Source organism: Pieris napi, chromosome 20 (genome assembly GCF_905475465.1).
Source record: "Pieris napi chromosome 20, ilPieNapi1.2, whole genome shotgun sequence".
NCBI lineage: Eukaryota > Metazoa > Arthropoda > Insecta > Lepidoptera > Pieridae > Pieris > Pieris napi.
In genome coordinates this window covers 10,717,650-10,733,987 of record NC_062253.1, presented here as the reverse complement: position 1 = coordinate 10,733,987, position 16,338 = coordinate 10,717,650, and the positions used below count along the sequence as shown (strand labels likewise).

The 16,338-nt window shown below is 32.2% G+C and overlaps 1 protein-coding gene across 3 annotated transcripts; it reads left to right on the top strand.

Moving 5' to 3' along the window:
• Positions 1-15: 15 nt before the first annotated feature.
• Positions 16-12,321, top strand: LOC125059556 (G1/S-specific cyclin-E). Of its 3 annotated transcripts, none has more exons than XM_047664030.1 (10): positions 16-280; positions 1,050-1,095; positions 1,173-1,239; positions 1,313-1,584; positions 1,836-2,034; positions 7,618-7,729; positions 8,214-8,444; positions 9,420-9,620; positions 10,326-10,531; positions 11,982-12,321. In XM_047664030.1, the coding sequence occupies exons 2-10, from the start codon at positions 1,082-1,084 to the stop codon at positions 12,165-12,167; spliced, it is 1,488 nt and encodes a 495-aa protein (XP_047519986.1). In that variant the 5' UTR covers positions 16-280; positions 1,050-1,081; the 3' UTR covers positions 12,168-12,321. The 3 variants fall into 3 exon arrangements, with proteins under 3 accessions (XP_047519986.1, XP_047519984.1, XP_047519985.1); XM_047664028.1 differs by having other exon boundaries at positions 18-280; positions 1,833-2,034; XM_047664029.1 differs by lacking the exon at positions 16-280 and adding an exon at positions 580-895 and having other exon boundaries at positions 1,833-2,034.
• The last annotated feature ends 4,017 nt before the right edge of the window (positions 12,322-16,338 follow it).

Here is a 16,338-nt window from a genome sequence, read left to right as displayed (position 1 = left end):
TGAAGTTAGTAAACGGTTAGCTTCTAGGAGGCCAAAGTTTTACCGCGACATTTTCGCGCGGAATGCCGGGCGTTATCGATCCGTAAAAAACTGAATAAAGGTTTAAAGTAATAAAAATTACACTGAAAGTAATATTTTTGCAATCATTCTTACTCAGGACAGTCTTAGTGGTAAACATTTGAGTAAAAAGTTGTGATTTAGTGCCAAAAAGTGAATCTTCAAGTGTAGTGATTAAGGAAATTTTGCTTTAAGGATTTACTTTGAATTTGTGAATGACAAGGTACTGTTATAATCATCAATTAAGTTCTTTAATATTTCGCTTATCATTATGTGAAGTTAATTCAAAACGATTTGTGGTCATTACTGTATAATTAGGTTAAAAACCTTTGGAGGTCGATAAGCCAAGCCAATTATACTTGCAATGATTGTGGTTTTCTTATAGTAATTAGGGGTTGTTAGTAGTGATTAAATTACCAACTAGTATTATAATGATCAGGTAACAGCTGGGATGTTCTATTTTTATCAATTTCCTAATGTGGATGGGCACAGAAACCCAAGCTAGCGACGTGTCTAATGGCGCTGACGGGAGGATTTCGCGCGCGATTGTGACGGATTCGTGGCATTTTTTACGCCAGCTGATTAACAAGATTTCACATTTTCTTTACGATAAATGTTAAATCAAGTATCGAAGCGACTATAAATAACAAAATTTATAAAATTAAAGTAGTAATAACGTACTAAAATGTGTCTTGAAAAATTTTCTCCCGCCAACCTCCAGGGGGCACGCTGCCTGTAGACCCGCATACAGCCCTTATTTTTTTGATGTTGTGAACGGTTATTTAAATAAATTAAGAGTTTCTTATGCGTGTAACTTAAGTACGTTTAATAATTTAAGGTAAAGTACACATTAAACTGGTTGTCAAATGACATAACCCTATTTTAAATTTGGATGGTGACATGCGGTATATTTTGACCTATAATTTCTAAATCTTCCTAACACTATTCTATCTAAGTTTACAGTTGATTAATGAACTATGTGTTTCTTTCAGTAAGGGCCTCAGTTTGTGAATCAACATCTACAATGGCCCAAGCAGGGTATGTATAAGTGAACATGTACAGTGCAGTTAAGTTAGTTTTTGGTGAACTTTGTTTACTTATTTATTTTATTGCAGTTCTTCCTGTGATACAGAGGATAAGAGATTAAATTTAAAAAGAAAAAGAAATTCAACAGATGATGAGGTATGCAAATTGCTTGTCCCAATATTACTTAGTACATACTTGAACATTATGATAAAGATTAATTTTATAACAGGTTGAGAACATGCCTCCTATGAAACTATCATACAAAGAAGTTGAAGAGCTCTTCGATCAGCCTGCTCATAATGTAGTTGTTGAATCATCATCCTGCTCCAGTGATGAAGATGGAAGTGCAGACCAGTCCAATCATGTCTACACAGACATAGATTATAATGCAGACAGTTTTCTTAGCCCACCGAGCATATCTGACCTACCAAGCTGTGTGCTTAGCCCTCTTGAAAATGTAGCTAGAGGAGACTCTACTCCACACTCTAATAAAAGAGCCAGGTAAACATAAAGGTATTTCATAAATACCATTTCATACTTTGGCATTATAAGATTACAACTCAAGAGAAATAAATTCTTAATTAAAACTACCTTTAATTACATTTATTTTTTCAACAATTCAGGACCTTTAATAAGATCTCAAATGAATATTTGTTTATCTTAAATGCAATTGACTTTTCTGGAACTGCATGAGGAGTCAAATCAATTGATGTACTGTTGAATAATATTGAGATTGATAATTCTTACAGCAGTAATAAAATACTATGTCCATCACCTCCAAAACGCAAGTGTCCATTGCCTGGGTTGTCCTGGGCAGACTCGGCTGATGTGTGGAAGAATATGTGTGATTGTGATGCCAGGTCTGCCATGAAGAAAAATCCTAATATGTTTGACAATCACCCCAATCTACAACCAAGGATGAGAGCCATTTTATTGGACTGGCTGAATGAGGTAAGGAACTTATTTCAATTTTATAACTGTTTCCCTCTAATATTACTGTGATTTAGATTATTTTGTGTGGTATGATGAGTAAACAGGTAAAATGGGTAATGTCAAAAGTCAAGTAAATAATGTACTCATTGGAGTGGTTTAAACACTTATTATTATTAAGGTTTATCATTTTAAAACAAGTGATAAATAATAATCACTTTTTATCTGTGTCATGTATCAGTAGTAGAAATTCCATGAATTCAGGAAGTAAACAAGAGGATTGGGGCTCCCCCATTGGGAGAGCCCCAATGAAATATACTTTGTATTATGAATTCTATTTTAATATCTAAACTACAATATAATATGGTCTCTCATGAATTAAATTAACTCTATGCTGCATTAAAATGCTTGATAAGGGGGAAGTTTCTAAATTTCTATAGCTAAGGGTATAATGAAAATTTCTGTTTACGTTTGGTACGAGATACTTATTTAATTATTTTGTTTCATGCTGCTTTTTAGGCAAGGTGAGTTTCGTTTTAAAGATCTAGATTTACTTACGTGACATGAATACTGGCGTTTTTTGTGGACTATTAACGTATACAATATGTCTGACACAATAGATATTAAGTTCGTCATTTAGATGGGCATCATTTTTAAAAATTCGTGAACAAAAAAGCTCTACCATGAATAAAAAAAATATTATTTAAGCTTTATAGGACAATTTACGTGATAATTTCGTAATGCGCATGTGGGCGATAAAGTTGTTGATCGTGCTAAAATAAAAAATCTTGGAAACCTTGATAAATTATCGTTTTGGGCTCTCCCCATAATTCATCGCTAACGTATAACGTAGAAGAATATTTCTTTTATGTGTGGTTTTAAGTCAACTTCATATTATTTTCATTGAATGACAAATCGCTGTAAGGCGTAGGATTTTGTCTAACGTCATTTCTTGTAAAAAATCCACTTGATTTCAATGTCGTCATTAATTCAATAGATTTAAATGTTTATATGTACATACCAATTTATTTGGAGTTTCATAATTCTAGAAAACTGTTAATATTTTTTTATTTCGTCAATTTCTATGATTATTTCGTTGGATTTGTTTATACTACACTTATTTTGTGCAGTAGTTTATAGTAATTAAACATGCGAACCGAAATACGAGGAGTAAAAAAAATCGGCTCTATATTGCATAACCGTATTCTTTACCGTTAGTACTTTCGTAGACCTTGGCTTTGTTATCTGAAAGATTTAATAACGGATATATATCTTTTGATACGTGACTAACCCCATAATGTATTGAAGAATATATTTATCTAATGTTACATAGTCAAACATGGGATGATTTCAAAAGTGTAGGGTACAGTAATATACGGAGCAATGACCCCTTTTTGCGCCGTTCAATGACCTGAAGCACCAGCTACACCTATATATTTGCAAGTTCTATTGCTTTTGGCTTAAAAATATAGTTTTTACTTCATGGAAGTATTTAATTCTATAGTATATCATACTCTGTACCCATGAACTGTTTTGAAAAGATGTGTGTACTCTTTAAACCGCGACTAATTTGGCTATCTACACGCTAAGACGAATTTTTATTAATTATGGAAGCTAGTAATTTTCAAAATTTTCGAGTCCGAATTCTAACGCTCATAATATTTTAATATAAATGCGGTCTGTTACAGGTTTGTGTAAATTGCCAACGGTAAAATAATAATTATAAACAGTAAAAAGTTGAAATTTATTCATGACAAACAAATCATATGTGTTTATTAGATATTAAATCTTGTATTATTTTTCTATACAATACAATTTTTATTTTAATCATCAAAAAAAATTTCAATGCGCTGCAATGACCTCATTTATTTGTTAACGTAACTAACCTCATTTAAGATTTTATTTTGCTGATGTTTGACATTTCATCACTTAATTCGTTAGTAAAATGACATTTATAAAAATTAAAAATCATATAATTTATCTATGCACATCTAGTTTACATACATTATACAAAAGGAAAGATAATTATAATTGTATTATTCTAAGATGCGGCCCCCATCCATAGAAGGACTCCTCAAACTATACTTTATATTTTCAGTCAGTATCAAATGTTTGTCAGCTTTCAACCGCTCTTTCAGACTGCCTTTCTTTCTAGGTCCTTGGGCCAACCCATTTACTATTACACATATAAGAAGTACACACATAGAAGAATTCTTTCCCCCGGAATCGAGCACAGGCATTTGGTTACCGCATACAACATCATATATTCTTGCTTCGATATGGGAAATACTAGAATCAATCAAAGACCATTTCTTATCCCAACCTTTTAAAACTTGAGTAACGGTCAGACCTTCGCAGAAACGGTGTCTTTGTACCTTTTTTTTACAACATACCCAAAACCCAAGATCCCTATTGTTATTTACTGGAACGGCCATCTGTTTATCAACTCTCCCTATACACTCTCGCGATACGTAATCGCTTTATAATGGCCGATTTACATTTTCTTAGTGTTTAGGAGAGTGCTTTAGTACAACTTGAAAGGCAAGTTCTTTAGCGTAGCGTTTACTAAAGCAAGTAGCGTTTACATGTTTCAACTAAAGTACTATCCTAAAGCACTCACCTAAACACTAAGATAATGTAAATCGGCCATTATAAAGCGATTACCTACGTACTTCTTAGATAGCTATATAATATTTTATATGACGTATTGGCACGATACCCAGTGACGCAGAAAGGCACACATATATCTGATTTAAATGAGTTAGCAGGATGCGTACCAAACCAATATTTTTAGTGATAGAAAAATTCAATAAATGATTACTCGTGAAATTCATAATTTCAGCTTGCGAAGTATGCTCAAAATAGTTTATTGCAAGTAATTGTTAATTCAAATATCTTTCCTCAACGTTAATTTCCGTTTTGTTTATTATAAGCGTAACTAATGCTTCACAAGTTATAAAACATACCAACGTCACCTTGCATATCAACTAAACCATCCGGTTTTAAACGATGGGGTTGCTGCGAAGAGGGTTGACTTAAAACTACGGGGCGAAACTAACGAAATTTTTGTGATACGATCTAAAGTCACACTCGTATAATTAAATGCCTAATTACGTGGGAATTACGTAAAGATATTTGTGTGAATTGCATACACTCAGACGTGTATACTTAAAATATTTTTATATTTATGGCTAAACCTATCAATGATCCTTAGAACGATATAACAACATATACATATATATATAACACCTATAAAGTTTACACCCGTATTGAATGTGGAATTCGGAATGTATTTTATGGGGGCATACGATATCATAACATTATGAAGAACTACTGTAGCTACTCATATATAAATAATACTATAGTAATAAATGTCATATTATTGGCGAACCAACAAGCATTCTCCTATAGGCCAAGGTCAGTCTTAGACTTCAGAGTGATGTAATCATTGATGAATGAGCAAAATTTTGCTGCGTTTTCTATGTGCGCATTGATAACTACGCATAGCCGGGATCCGAACGCTCGACCTCAAGATTAAGGGTTGTGAACGGGTGCTACTTGTGGTGACTGGTCGTACTTGAATTCGTGTATGCGATGATATTTGTTATATAGAGGACAAGTCTTTGTTTTTAATTTATGTTATTATTATTAATTACTTAAGATGTCATGTGGAACATGGTGTAATGGTTGCAGCTCCTTACAAACGTCGTGTAAAAAAAACATGGCGAATAAAACGGGTGTCTGAAAGTTTATTGCCAGTTCTTCTCTTCCGTTCTACGCATTTGATTTGAGAACTGGCACTAAATGTAAAGAAGCATTTCATATACAGTTAATTTTTTTTGACGATCATAAGTGTACATTGTGTTACCTATATGATTAAATGATTTTAATTTTTTTTTTTTAATTTCGTGCGCCTAGTCAGCTATCATATTACTACGTAGAATATATTTTGTAACCCCAAATATGGTATATATTACATAGCAAAAACGTCATATGGCCATTTTAATGCCTAATTTGTAATTCACCACTGTCGGCGGTGCGAGAGCCCCGATTCATGTATAAATTCTAAATTCCTTTCATTTTCAACCTAGCTTTTATAGTACTTTCTAATATCGAACAAGTTTTTACACGTTTAAAGCTTTAGAGAAACTATTCCTTTTTTTTTACTATACAGAAACGCTGCGAGTATCTGAAAAATGTTACGGTATTAATAAATGCTATTTGATACTAGTAATATTTACCAGTAATCTCTTCACTAGCTTTACATTTTTATTAATAATATGTTTTTTTAATTTTCCTTTTCACATATCTCATTATTGACTTTGCGAGGTGCGATATCTTGAAATAAAGCAATTTGTATTAAGTGTCCAATTCCCTTATTACAAAAATTATACGTCGAATTTAAAGTTATCATCCAACAATTCTAAAATTGAATACACAATATTTACTATTAAGTTTCTTGCCTTGTCGAATGAACCTACTATTGAACAACTACTTATAGAACAGGTGGCATAAATACTGACAATTCTCTCGTTCTCGTTCAATTAAAATGTGTAATGGCCTCATTATTTTGATTGTTCGTAAAACTGCTATCACATACTAAACCTGCAAAAAAAAATCGACCTTGTGATTATTTCCGGATGATACCAATTACCCAGGTCTCCACTCAAATCGTATTCGAACATTCTAAATATAGTTTGCAATTAAATGTCCGAAGTCTTTTTCGTAGCTATTTTAACTTTTACGCTGTCTTCCCAAAATATTTATAAAATGATTATTATATTATGTATAATTACGGTTTTTGTTTTAAATAAAATAATTCAGATTTCAAAATAAATAATGCTTCTTCCAGTCTCCAATTATACAGAGTTGTTTAATGGAGATTTAAGTTAATTTTATTTGTGACTTGATTAAGATTATAATTTAATTAATATTATAACGCATACTTACATATATGGCTGTATGTAAGGTCTATATATATTTGTTCGAGATATTAAATAGCCAATTACTACGTTTAATTTGTATTATTTGAAAAAAAACTATCTTAAACATGTGGCTAACCCGATATGCCGTATATAAACTTAACTATTTAGTTTTGTCAAAAATTAAATTATTTATTATTGTGTGAGTGCGGACACGAGTGCGGTTTTTGTTATCACCGTTCATTGTTCATACTTACGTTTTAGTAAATTACACATTTTATCAGCTTACTCAAATTATTATTACGTACTCTTTTATATATATATATGAATATTAATATAGATTTTATAAAGGGAATTAATTTCAATTGGGGACTCTTTATCTCTATTTTTATATTGCAAGCTACGATCCGTAGCCTCGTAGCATTTCGTAGACCATGTATTTGAGACTTGCAAAGCTACAAATACAGACGTGGTAGAGGAATATTTTCGATTCCAACGAAATATTTAATTAATATTTAAAACGTAAATATTATATTATTAAAAGTTCGTTCGTCTATATAGACACAAACATAGCTATGTATTATAGTTTACATATGATATTTACCTCGTTTATATAAATTTAAATTAAATACATAACTTCGATGTTTAACATTCAGCTAGAAATAATCATACTTATTTCCAGGTATGTGCAGTTTATAAACTTCACCGAGAAACATTTCACCTGACAGTGGATTATATAGATAGATATCTCTCAAATACTGCAGACGTGCAAAAAGGATGTTTGCAGTTAATAGGTAAGTGATGTGAATTTGCACACAACAAAATATATATGATTAATTGAGCGTACAAGTCGGCCAGATAGTCCGATAAACATCTCGTTCTTAAAACTGGACGACTCAATGTATGACGATGTTACTAAAACAATACGTCAATACACGTTATTTTTAAGATCACCTAAAACGCACCCATCCCCACACATTATTCCCACACACACAAGTGAATTATTAGTACATTGCCTTTGTTAGTACATATGTTCATCTGTATATCGTGTATCCGTTTTGGATATATTTTTAATTGAAAATTTGTATAAATGAATGAAATTATCGATAAAGTAAAAAAGCAAAAGGGAATTTTAATTTTTATTGTTTTTGATATGTCTTATTTTATTTTTTCTTTGAGTATTGTTATTTTGTGTGTGTGTTTTCGTATGTAATAAATGTTATGTCTATGTCTAGTAATAAATTAAAACATTTTTATTAACAAACACTCTTTTTTCAGGTATTACCTGTTTATTTATAGCAGCCAAAGTAGAAGAAGTTTACCCACCAAAGATTACAGAGTTCGCATACGTCACAGATGGCTCGTGTACCACAGATGAAATACTTTTAGAGGAACAACTTGTACTCAAAATTTTATCGTGGAGTCTCACACCAATAACTATTAATAGCTGGCTTAACATTTACTTACAACTAGCCAGTGAAGGACGCAGCGCGAAAAGAAGACTGATAGGTACTTTTTTAAAAGAATTGCGTTTCTTAACACATTTCTTGCCTTTGTCATCTCGTGATACTTTTTAAAATCAAACTAAGGGGCCTCATAGCCTAGCGGTCTTATTAAGTGGCAGGTAGGTGAGGGGTACCGGGTTCGATTCCCGGTTCGAGGGGAAGTTTTAATTAAATTTAAATTTGTTCTCGGCCTTTGAGAGGGTTGTGCGGTACCGGGCGAGTGCCTAAACCGCACATGGAGGACACGGTCGAATTTCTAAAGACTAGCTCGAATTATAAAAAATCCTATACTTGACGCTGGCTAATGCACAAATCGTGCTAGAGCCATTAAAAAAAAATCAAACTATTGATTTTTGTCTCTACAAATAAAATTAACAGCAACACTTGTAACTAGTATTCGTAAACATATTGTTTAAACATATGATTATATAAAATTAAATATACTTTTAATACCTGACAACTAAAAATTTAAATGATATGCGCAATAAACAGTCGTTCGTACGGTGAAGAAAATCATCGTGAGGGAATCACCCACAGAAAGCTCACCAGGTTTTAAGTTATTCAGAAACTTAGTCTGAAAAATCCTGGAGAATTCGATGCCGTATGTTCATTTTATCGTAAACACATGCCGAGTAAAGGCCTGTTCAGACCTAAGCGGTATTCGCTACCGTCTGCGGCAGAGAAAACCCAGTGGGTATGCGGTAATATTACTGTTCAGACCTAAGCGGTATTTGCTACCCATATGTATGTACATAGGTATGTACCTCTACCCACAGTGGCAGCGAATATCGCTCAGGTCGCTCTAGCCGCGGTACTTGATACTAAATACCTGAGCGAAACCCCACAGTGGCAGCGAATATCGCTCAGGTTTGAATAGGCCTTAATAGCTATTTAACTAAAACCTGAAAATGTAGTCGTAGAAATTATTTTAAAACGTATTTTAGTTAGTAAAATTCTAACATAGTCGTTAATTTTACAGGTGAAAAAGAAGTAGGCGTGAACGCGTTACGGGGCTACACGTTCGTATTCCCGCAGTATTCGTCTCTGGAGTTCGTAATCTGCGGTCAACTGGTCGACCTGGCCGTGTTGCACGTGGACGTAAATAAGTTCGCGAATAGTGCGATCGCGGCTGCGGCCATCGCGCACGCGTTTTCACGGGACTTGGCTTTGAGGGTTTCAGGTATTTACGATTTTTTTTATTTTTATACAGATTTTCATATTTTATATTTATTGGTAGTTTTTGTTGTTGGAAAGTAGATGAATTTAGCTGTTTCAATCTTTTGTAATCTAAGGGTGCGTACAGACTATGTAACATATTATATGACTTGTATTTTATAACACGTCCACATTTTGTAACCTTGTTATTCAACATTATAACATAAAACAATACTGTATACATTAGAATAACAATGCAATATAACAATGTTATATAACCATTTTAAAAAACAAAAAAACGTAGATGCTTGGTTCGTCCTAGCATACATATCAATAACATGTTATTATAACATGTTTTATAACATTCATGTGTCCACATTATCTGAAACATGTTGTGTAGCAATGTTGTATAACATGTTATGTTATATAGTCTGTACGCACCTTAATATTTATCAAATTGTGATTTAAAATTAGCTCTGTTTGATATAATTTTTTAAATAGCTTTAATCGAATTTGAGTCAACTAAGCCTAGTTCGTCAGATTCAATCAAAAGAAATGATTCTTTAATTATAATCATAACTAATTGTTATATTTAAATTGAACTTGTGTATAGAGATTTAATTTTTATGATACTGGTTTTAATAGGTATGACACTGAACATATCGCTAAATGCTCTGTAATTAGTAGATCTGTTTCTTTCACTTCAATAATGTTCTGAATATGAATCCAGGCTACAGCTGGGAAACGCTGGAGAGCTGCCACCGCTGGATGGCGGCGTTCGCGGCGGGGGTGAGGGCGGAGGGGGCGGAGTGTGTGGTGCGGGGAGGGGACGGAGAGCACGTCCAGAGAGCGGCAGAGCTCTCGCTCATCTGTCCCGACCTCAACATGGACGAGAGCCATCGCATCCAGGCGCACAACGTCACCTTGGACATGTTTGTGAGTATCCTTGATTTAAATATCGGGATGTACAGGAATTACATCAATTTAAAATAAATTAAAGTTACCCTATTACTGGGTAACTGTGTGGTTCCCACGAGAATGTAAGTTCGTGCTCCTATTTCACAGTGCCTCCTGCTGATAGAGGACAAATCTTTGTTTTTAATTTATTTTATTATTATTTATTACTTAAAATGTCATGTGGAACATGGCAGCTCCTTATAAACATTGTGTAAAAAAAACATGGCGATTAAAAAGAGTGGCGGAGAGTTTATTGCCAGTTCTTCTCTTCTGTTCTATGTCCTTGATTTGATAATTGGCAGTAAATGTAAAGTTAGAAAGAAGCATTTAATGTATATTTCTTTTTTGACGTTCATAAGTGTACATTGTGTTACGTTGTACGTACGTACGTTGTGTTTGACTTTGACTTGAACTGCTTTGTATGTACGTTTTTTTTGTAAAGGAATTCATTATTTTAATAGCAAATTTGCAAATGAGCATATTTGAAATACTGATAATACATAAGTAATATTTTGATTAGATTCATTAACTTAATGAATTGAATTTTAACTGGCTGCGATAATGGAATCAGGCTAAGAATTTATTAAAACTCCTATTAATCTTTATGCACCAATTATTACTTTAATGTAATTTATATTTATCGTAAAGAACCCTCTATCTAATCTTATTTTAAATGATTATGCATTTTTATTATATTTTTTTTATTAATATACCAGAATTTCTTAGCTATGAGCATTGATATATAAAAAACCCAAGATGCACAATCAACCTCTAAAAAACGTCCTCAAAAAATGAGCGCAACATTCTAAATTGTGCACTCATTTCAAATAGTCTCGCGTCTAATAAGTGGAGTCGATGTTATTTATTGTGTTTTTTTTTTATAAGTAAATTTATGTACTTTTGAACTTTTTTGTGTGTAGTTTTTGACAAATATTTATCTAACAAATTATTTTTTAATTTAAAGAAAATGTATTATTATAAATTTCCAACTATTTAACATCCAACACCTTTTGTCTTTAGTCACCGTGACCACGCACGCTGTAAAGCACCCGAAAAGTCGGATAAATTTAAAATTATGTTAAATAGTTGTAAATAAAAAAGTAATGTTCGACTCCACTCAATACCTTGTCCTACCAACCACGGTCGGTCGTAAAATTTTATTGCTTTAAGTACGTATACACTGCGTTGTAATAACAACTTTAAGCAATTCGCGTAAGGTTGATTTTGCAATAATATATGCTTGTAACATATACTGTTATAGACATACTGTTATAGAAAGGGACAGAAATAGTGTTTCGGGACACTTTCGAGCGTTACTTTTATTCGAGACTGTGCATCTTGGGTTTTTTATATATCAATGGCTATGAGTTAATAATTGCATAAATAAGCTTTTAAAAGATTCGCAATTTATAGTCACATAATGTTCCAGGACAAAGTGTTTCTACAGCTGCAAGAACACACTAATACACAGGACACTGGTTCATCATCGCAAGAGCACTTGTACCCTCCGACCCCGCCGCAGTCCGACCACAAGAGCCCCAAAACCCCGGCAGCCAAGACCCCCTCGACGAGGCATATTTCCCCCTTGCCGGAGATAAGACTGACTCAAGTGTGATTTAGTGTAGTGTCAAAGTGACTAAGTGAAAAAAGTTGGAGGTATTTTTCACAATTGTTCCTACGTTTGCTATTTAACTCATTTATGACTTGAATGGAAACAATGAATAACCAAACTTATTAACTATTAGTTAAATTTCTCAACTCGCCATTGACCTATAAAAATGTGCTAACTCAGCCAGTTACCGCGCGTAGGGGAAAGCTCGCGTCTTCAGTTAAAATGAACTTGTGTATCGAATGACTTTCTAACTTGTTAATGAAGTTAAATTATAAGATTAGTTTATTATTACTTGTAGACGCATTATTTTCATATACCTATTAAAGTGGATGTAAAGTTGTTCTTAAGTAGTCAGAGCTGTCCCAAGTGTACTCATGCGCTTATTTCGAATAAAACTAATTTATTAAAAGAAAAAAATAATCAGTCAATACAAATCTAAATTAGTACCTCGTTCAAAACTAACCATTGACAATAATTTGCTTGTTTTTTGTTTGTTTTGTTACAGATAAGGACAATGAATGTTAGTGACATTGTTCAGATATATTTATTCTTACAAAATCTTATTTCATCATTCATATTATCTTTTTGGAACTACATATCTCATAACTAGGATTTGTTTGTGCCGAGCATTTTGCAAAGCAATGGATATTACTTAAATCAGAAGTAAAACTTCTAATTAAAAAGCAAAAACAAATAGCCAAATTGACGTAAAAAATCTTTATGTAATTATAAATAATTTCTGTACAGATAAACCTATGTCATAAGATTTTAGTTCCGCACATTTAACTTAGTCTCATAGGCTAAAGTAGATACCCTTTGGTAACTTATGTACATTTGATATCAGCATAATATAGATTAACATTTTACTGTACATTTACTAGTATTGTTTGTAAATAACTAGGTAATAAGAATTAACTAATTTGTAAATTATATAAGGTAATTTAATAGGTTCATTGTCTAATTAATCAATAATATGGGTTATGAAGGGTAATTTCAGAAATTAAACGGTATCACAGAAATAATAAAAATTATTGTAAAAAAACAAAAAATAACTTTTAAACGAATATGAAAATATTGAATGGTCCTTTTAAAAATGAAAGATAAGTAAGTATGTACAGGTAATACAAAAACACATTTTTCCCGTCTTCCGCCCGTCCATAGCTTAATGGAACTTTAAAAAAAAACTGTAAAATGTATAGTGCAAAAACAATGTTATATTAAGCTTTGAATGGCCTGAAAATGTTGGTAAATAGGTAAATAAATACGTAGCATTAAGGTATACCTTCGTGCCCATAACTTTTGTAGATATTTTTAAAAATTCAATTCATTAAGTTAATGAATCGAATCAAAATATTACTTATGTATTATCAGTAATAAATAACCGTAACTGATCTACTTCCTCATGAAATATAAATGCAGTAAACTATTCTTAAATACATTCCAAATATAAATCGATAATCTAAAAGCTTATTTAAAGTGCTTGTCAATGGACTGATGTAACCGAATATATGAGAGACTTCGGAATGTTCCTATAAATATTTATTTATTGTTCTGATGTACATAGATTAGATCTTTTAGATATGAGAATTCTAAATTAGGCGTTTTACCATCCTTATAAAACATACGGTCCAATTGCACCGTTTAAACTGCACTATCTCTTTTCATCGCAGCCTAAAGACAATTTGACCGAAAGAGATGAAAGAGTACTTAATTCTACTCTATTTAATCATTTCAATGTGGCGTATCTCATAAATGTAACACTCGCGTCAATAGATAATTTTAAGTTATGTATATGTTATGCCTTTGAGTTGTTCCAAAATGTATTTCATCGACTGTTAAATAGGAGATTACTGTACGGCAGTTGTACACCGGAGAGAACTTGTAATCAAAAGAAATAATTTACATTGCATATATTATTTAATACATATAAATTTAAATGAGTCCAAAAATGAGAAATAATATATTTTTAAACTATAACTGTAGAATTTAGTGTTTTATAATTTAAATCACTACATCATTTTTTCATTATTATATAAGTGATATAATTAAAAATGTACTGTATTATTTTAATTCGGAATAGATCTTCTAGGGAAATTATCTATTTTAGTTGTAATTTAAAAGAAATTCATATGAGATTCTATCGGCGCGCTGAAGCATTATGGGCTTAATCATAAATGTACTAAAGCTTCCAAAATTAATTTATTTGTATGAGACCTAACAAAATTATTGGCTTAGTATAATTATGAATAGGACCGTTACTGTGTTTAATTTTTATAGTACATGTAAATTCTAGCATTAAGGAGCACTAGCTATAGGGAATTCGTGAAATTGCTTGCTTTGTGAAGGAAATACCTAAAAACTACTTTGTCTAATGCCTGCAGGACGCTATTCTGAAAAATCGAAACCCAATTAAAATGATTCTCTTTTCCGCGTAAACATAATTCGACAGACGAATTTAGTCAAGTCAGTTATTCAATTGTTAATAATAATTAATCTGTGTTCTACTTTCAATTAAATATTTTGACAAATTTGATGTGTTGCAGTTTGTTAAACTACATATTTAATAACGTTAAAAGTAAGATTGTAGTTAAGACTTACAGGTCAGACTATGACTTCCGAGTGTCAAAAACGTAGATTTGACACAAGTCATACTTAGCGCTAAGTAATGACTGGATGAAGTAAGATTTATACTGTTACTACACTTAACGTAATAGAATCGTAGCATTAATTTTCTGTATAGATTTTTTTATCAGCAATTCATAGGCGTATTTGGAACTAGACATCGTTCGAATATTATATAGCTTCCAAATGTATGAAAAACGACGTGCATAGTTTCATAAACTGATATTGTTGCAAATGTATCACATTTCTATTAAGTTTTTTGAAAATTGCTAAAAGCGTGGCCTTAATACTCTCGGAATTACTTTCAAATTGATAATCTGGATAAAGGAATCTGAAAACTGCATACAAATTAACGTTATGGCTCTATTGCAATGCTTTCTTCATTAAGATTATGAATTTCGAAAGAAAATCTTTTTTTAAGCCAGTCCTCATTAACACTGCACTTCAGCCCCAACCAAGTAAGAGTACCTTAAGGCCGATTTACATTATCTTAGTGTTTAGGAGAGTGCTTTAGTACAACTTGAAAGGCAAGTTCTTTAGCGTAGCGTTTACTAAAGCAAGTAGCGTTTACATGTTTCAACTAAAGTACTATCCTAAAGCACTCTCCTAAACACTAAGATAATGTAAATCGGCCGTTAGACTAGCAACGAAAGCGCCACCGATAGAACTCGCATATTAGTTTAAGTCCAATAATTACGCTTATCACAGGCGAGTTCGCCTCGTAAGACTAGAATGTTAATATATAACAAACATAGGCTAAGTTATTTTATATTTGATTATTAAAACGTGACTCGGCCACGGTCTTTTCCCGAGTATTAGACGAATTGTAACTTGTGTTAATTTGGTGTTATTTTTATAGATTCTTGGCTCGATTGTAGATTTCCTTGTGTTTAATAATATCAACAGGATACGTTCCATCAGTGTTTATATTCATAAAATAATAAAGGCGCTGGTGAAGTTATTTCAGAATAATTGTTATTCTGAAATTTTTTCTTTTGTTCTACAATCGGGTTACGGCTTGGATATAACGCAGGATTTAAGTTAATCTCAGACATTTGAAATATAGCACTATTCGATAAACTGCTTGTAAATTATCATTTTGATAATTCGCAGTAAATACCATTATAAAATATAAATTTGATTGTTATGACCGCTTTGTTTAACGCTTTGAGCGTGTGTGATCTCAGAGTGGACGCATACCGCAATATGCAGTCCACTAGCATGGCAAATTCTATTCAATAAATGGTGTTTATGACAAAGGATTTTTATTCACATTTCAACAATATATTTTTCTATAGTCGAATTTTTAATTAGACGATATCAACTGACGTTTACGGTGTTGTCAGTTTTTAATGAAATAAAAATAGTGTTGTGACAAAGTAAAAACCCCTGAATTAATGATCGGTGATGGCACCGCGCCGCGCTTTGTAATAAGACGTCAAAAAACTGATTGTAGTTACATAGTACTAGTACCTAACTCATATCAGAGCACTTTTATACAATTTTGAAATAGAAATAATATTCTTTTATTGTTTGAAATGATTGACTATTC

Excerpts from the sequence above, each read along its gene's own strand:
- LOC125059556 (XM_047664028.1), top strand. Across the intron at positions 1,240-1,312 it reads GAAATTCAACAGATGATGAG|GTTGAGAACATGCCTCCTAT; the intron begins GTATGCAAATTG and ends ATTTTATAACAG. Across the intron at positions 7,730-8,213 it reads AGGATGTTTGCAGTTAATAG|GTATTACCTGTTTATTTATA; the intron begins GTAAGTGATGTG and ends CTCTTTTTTCAG.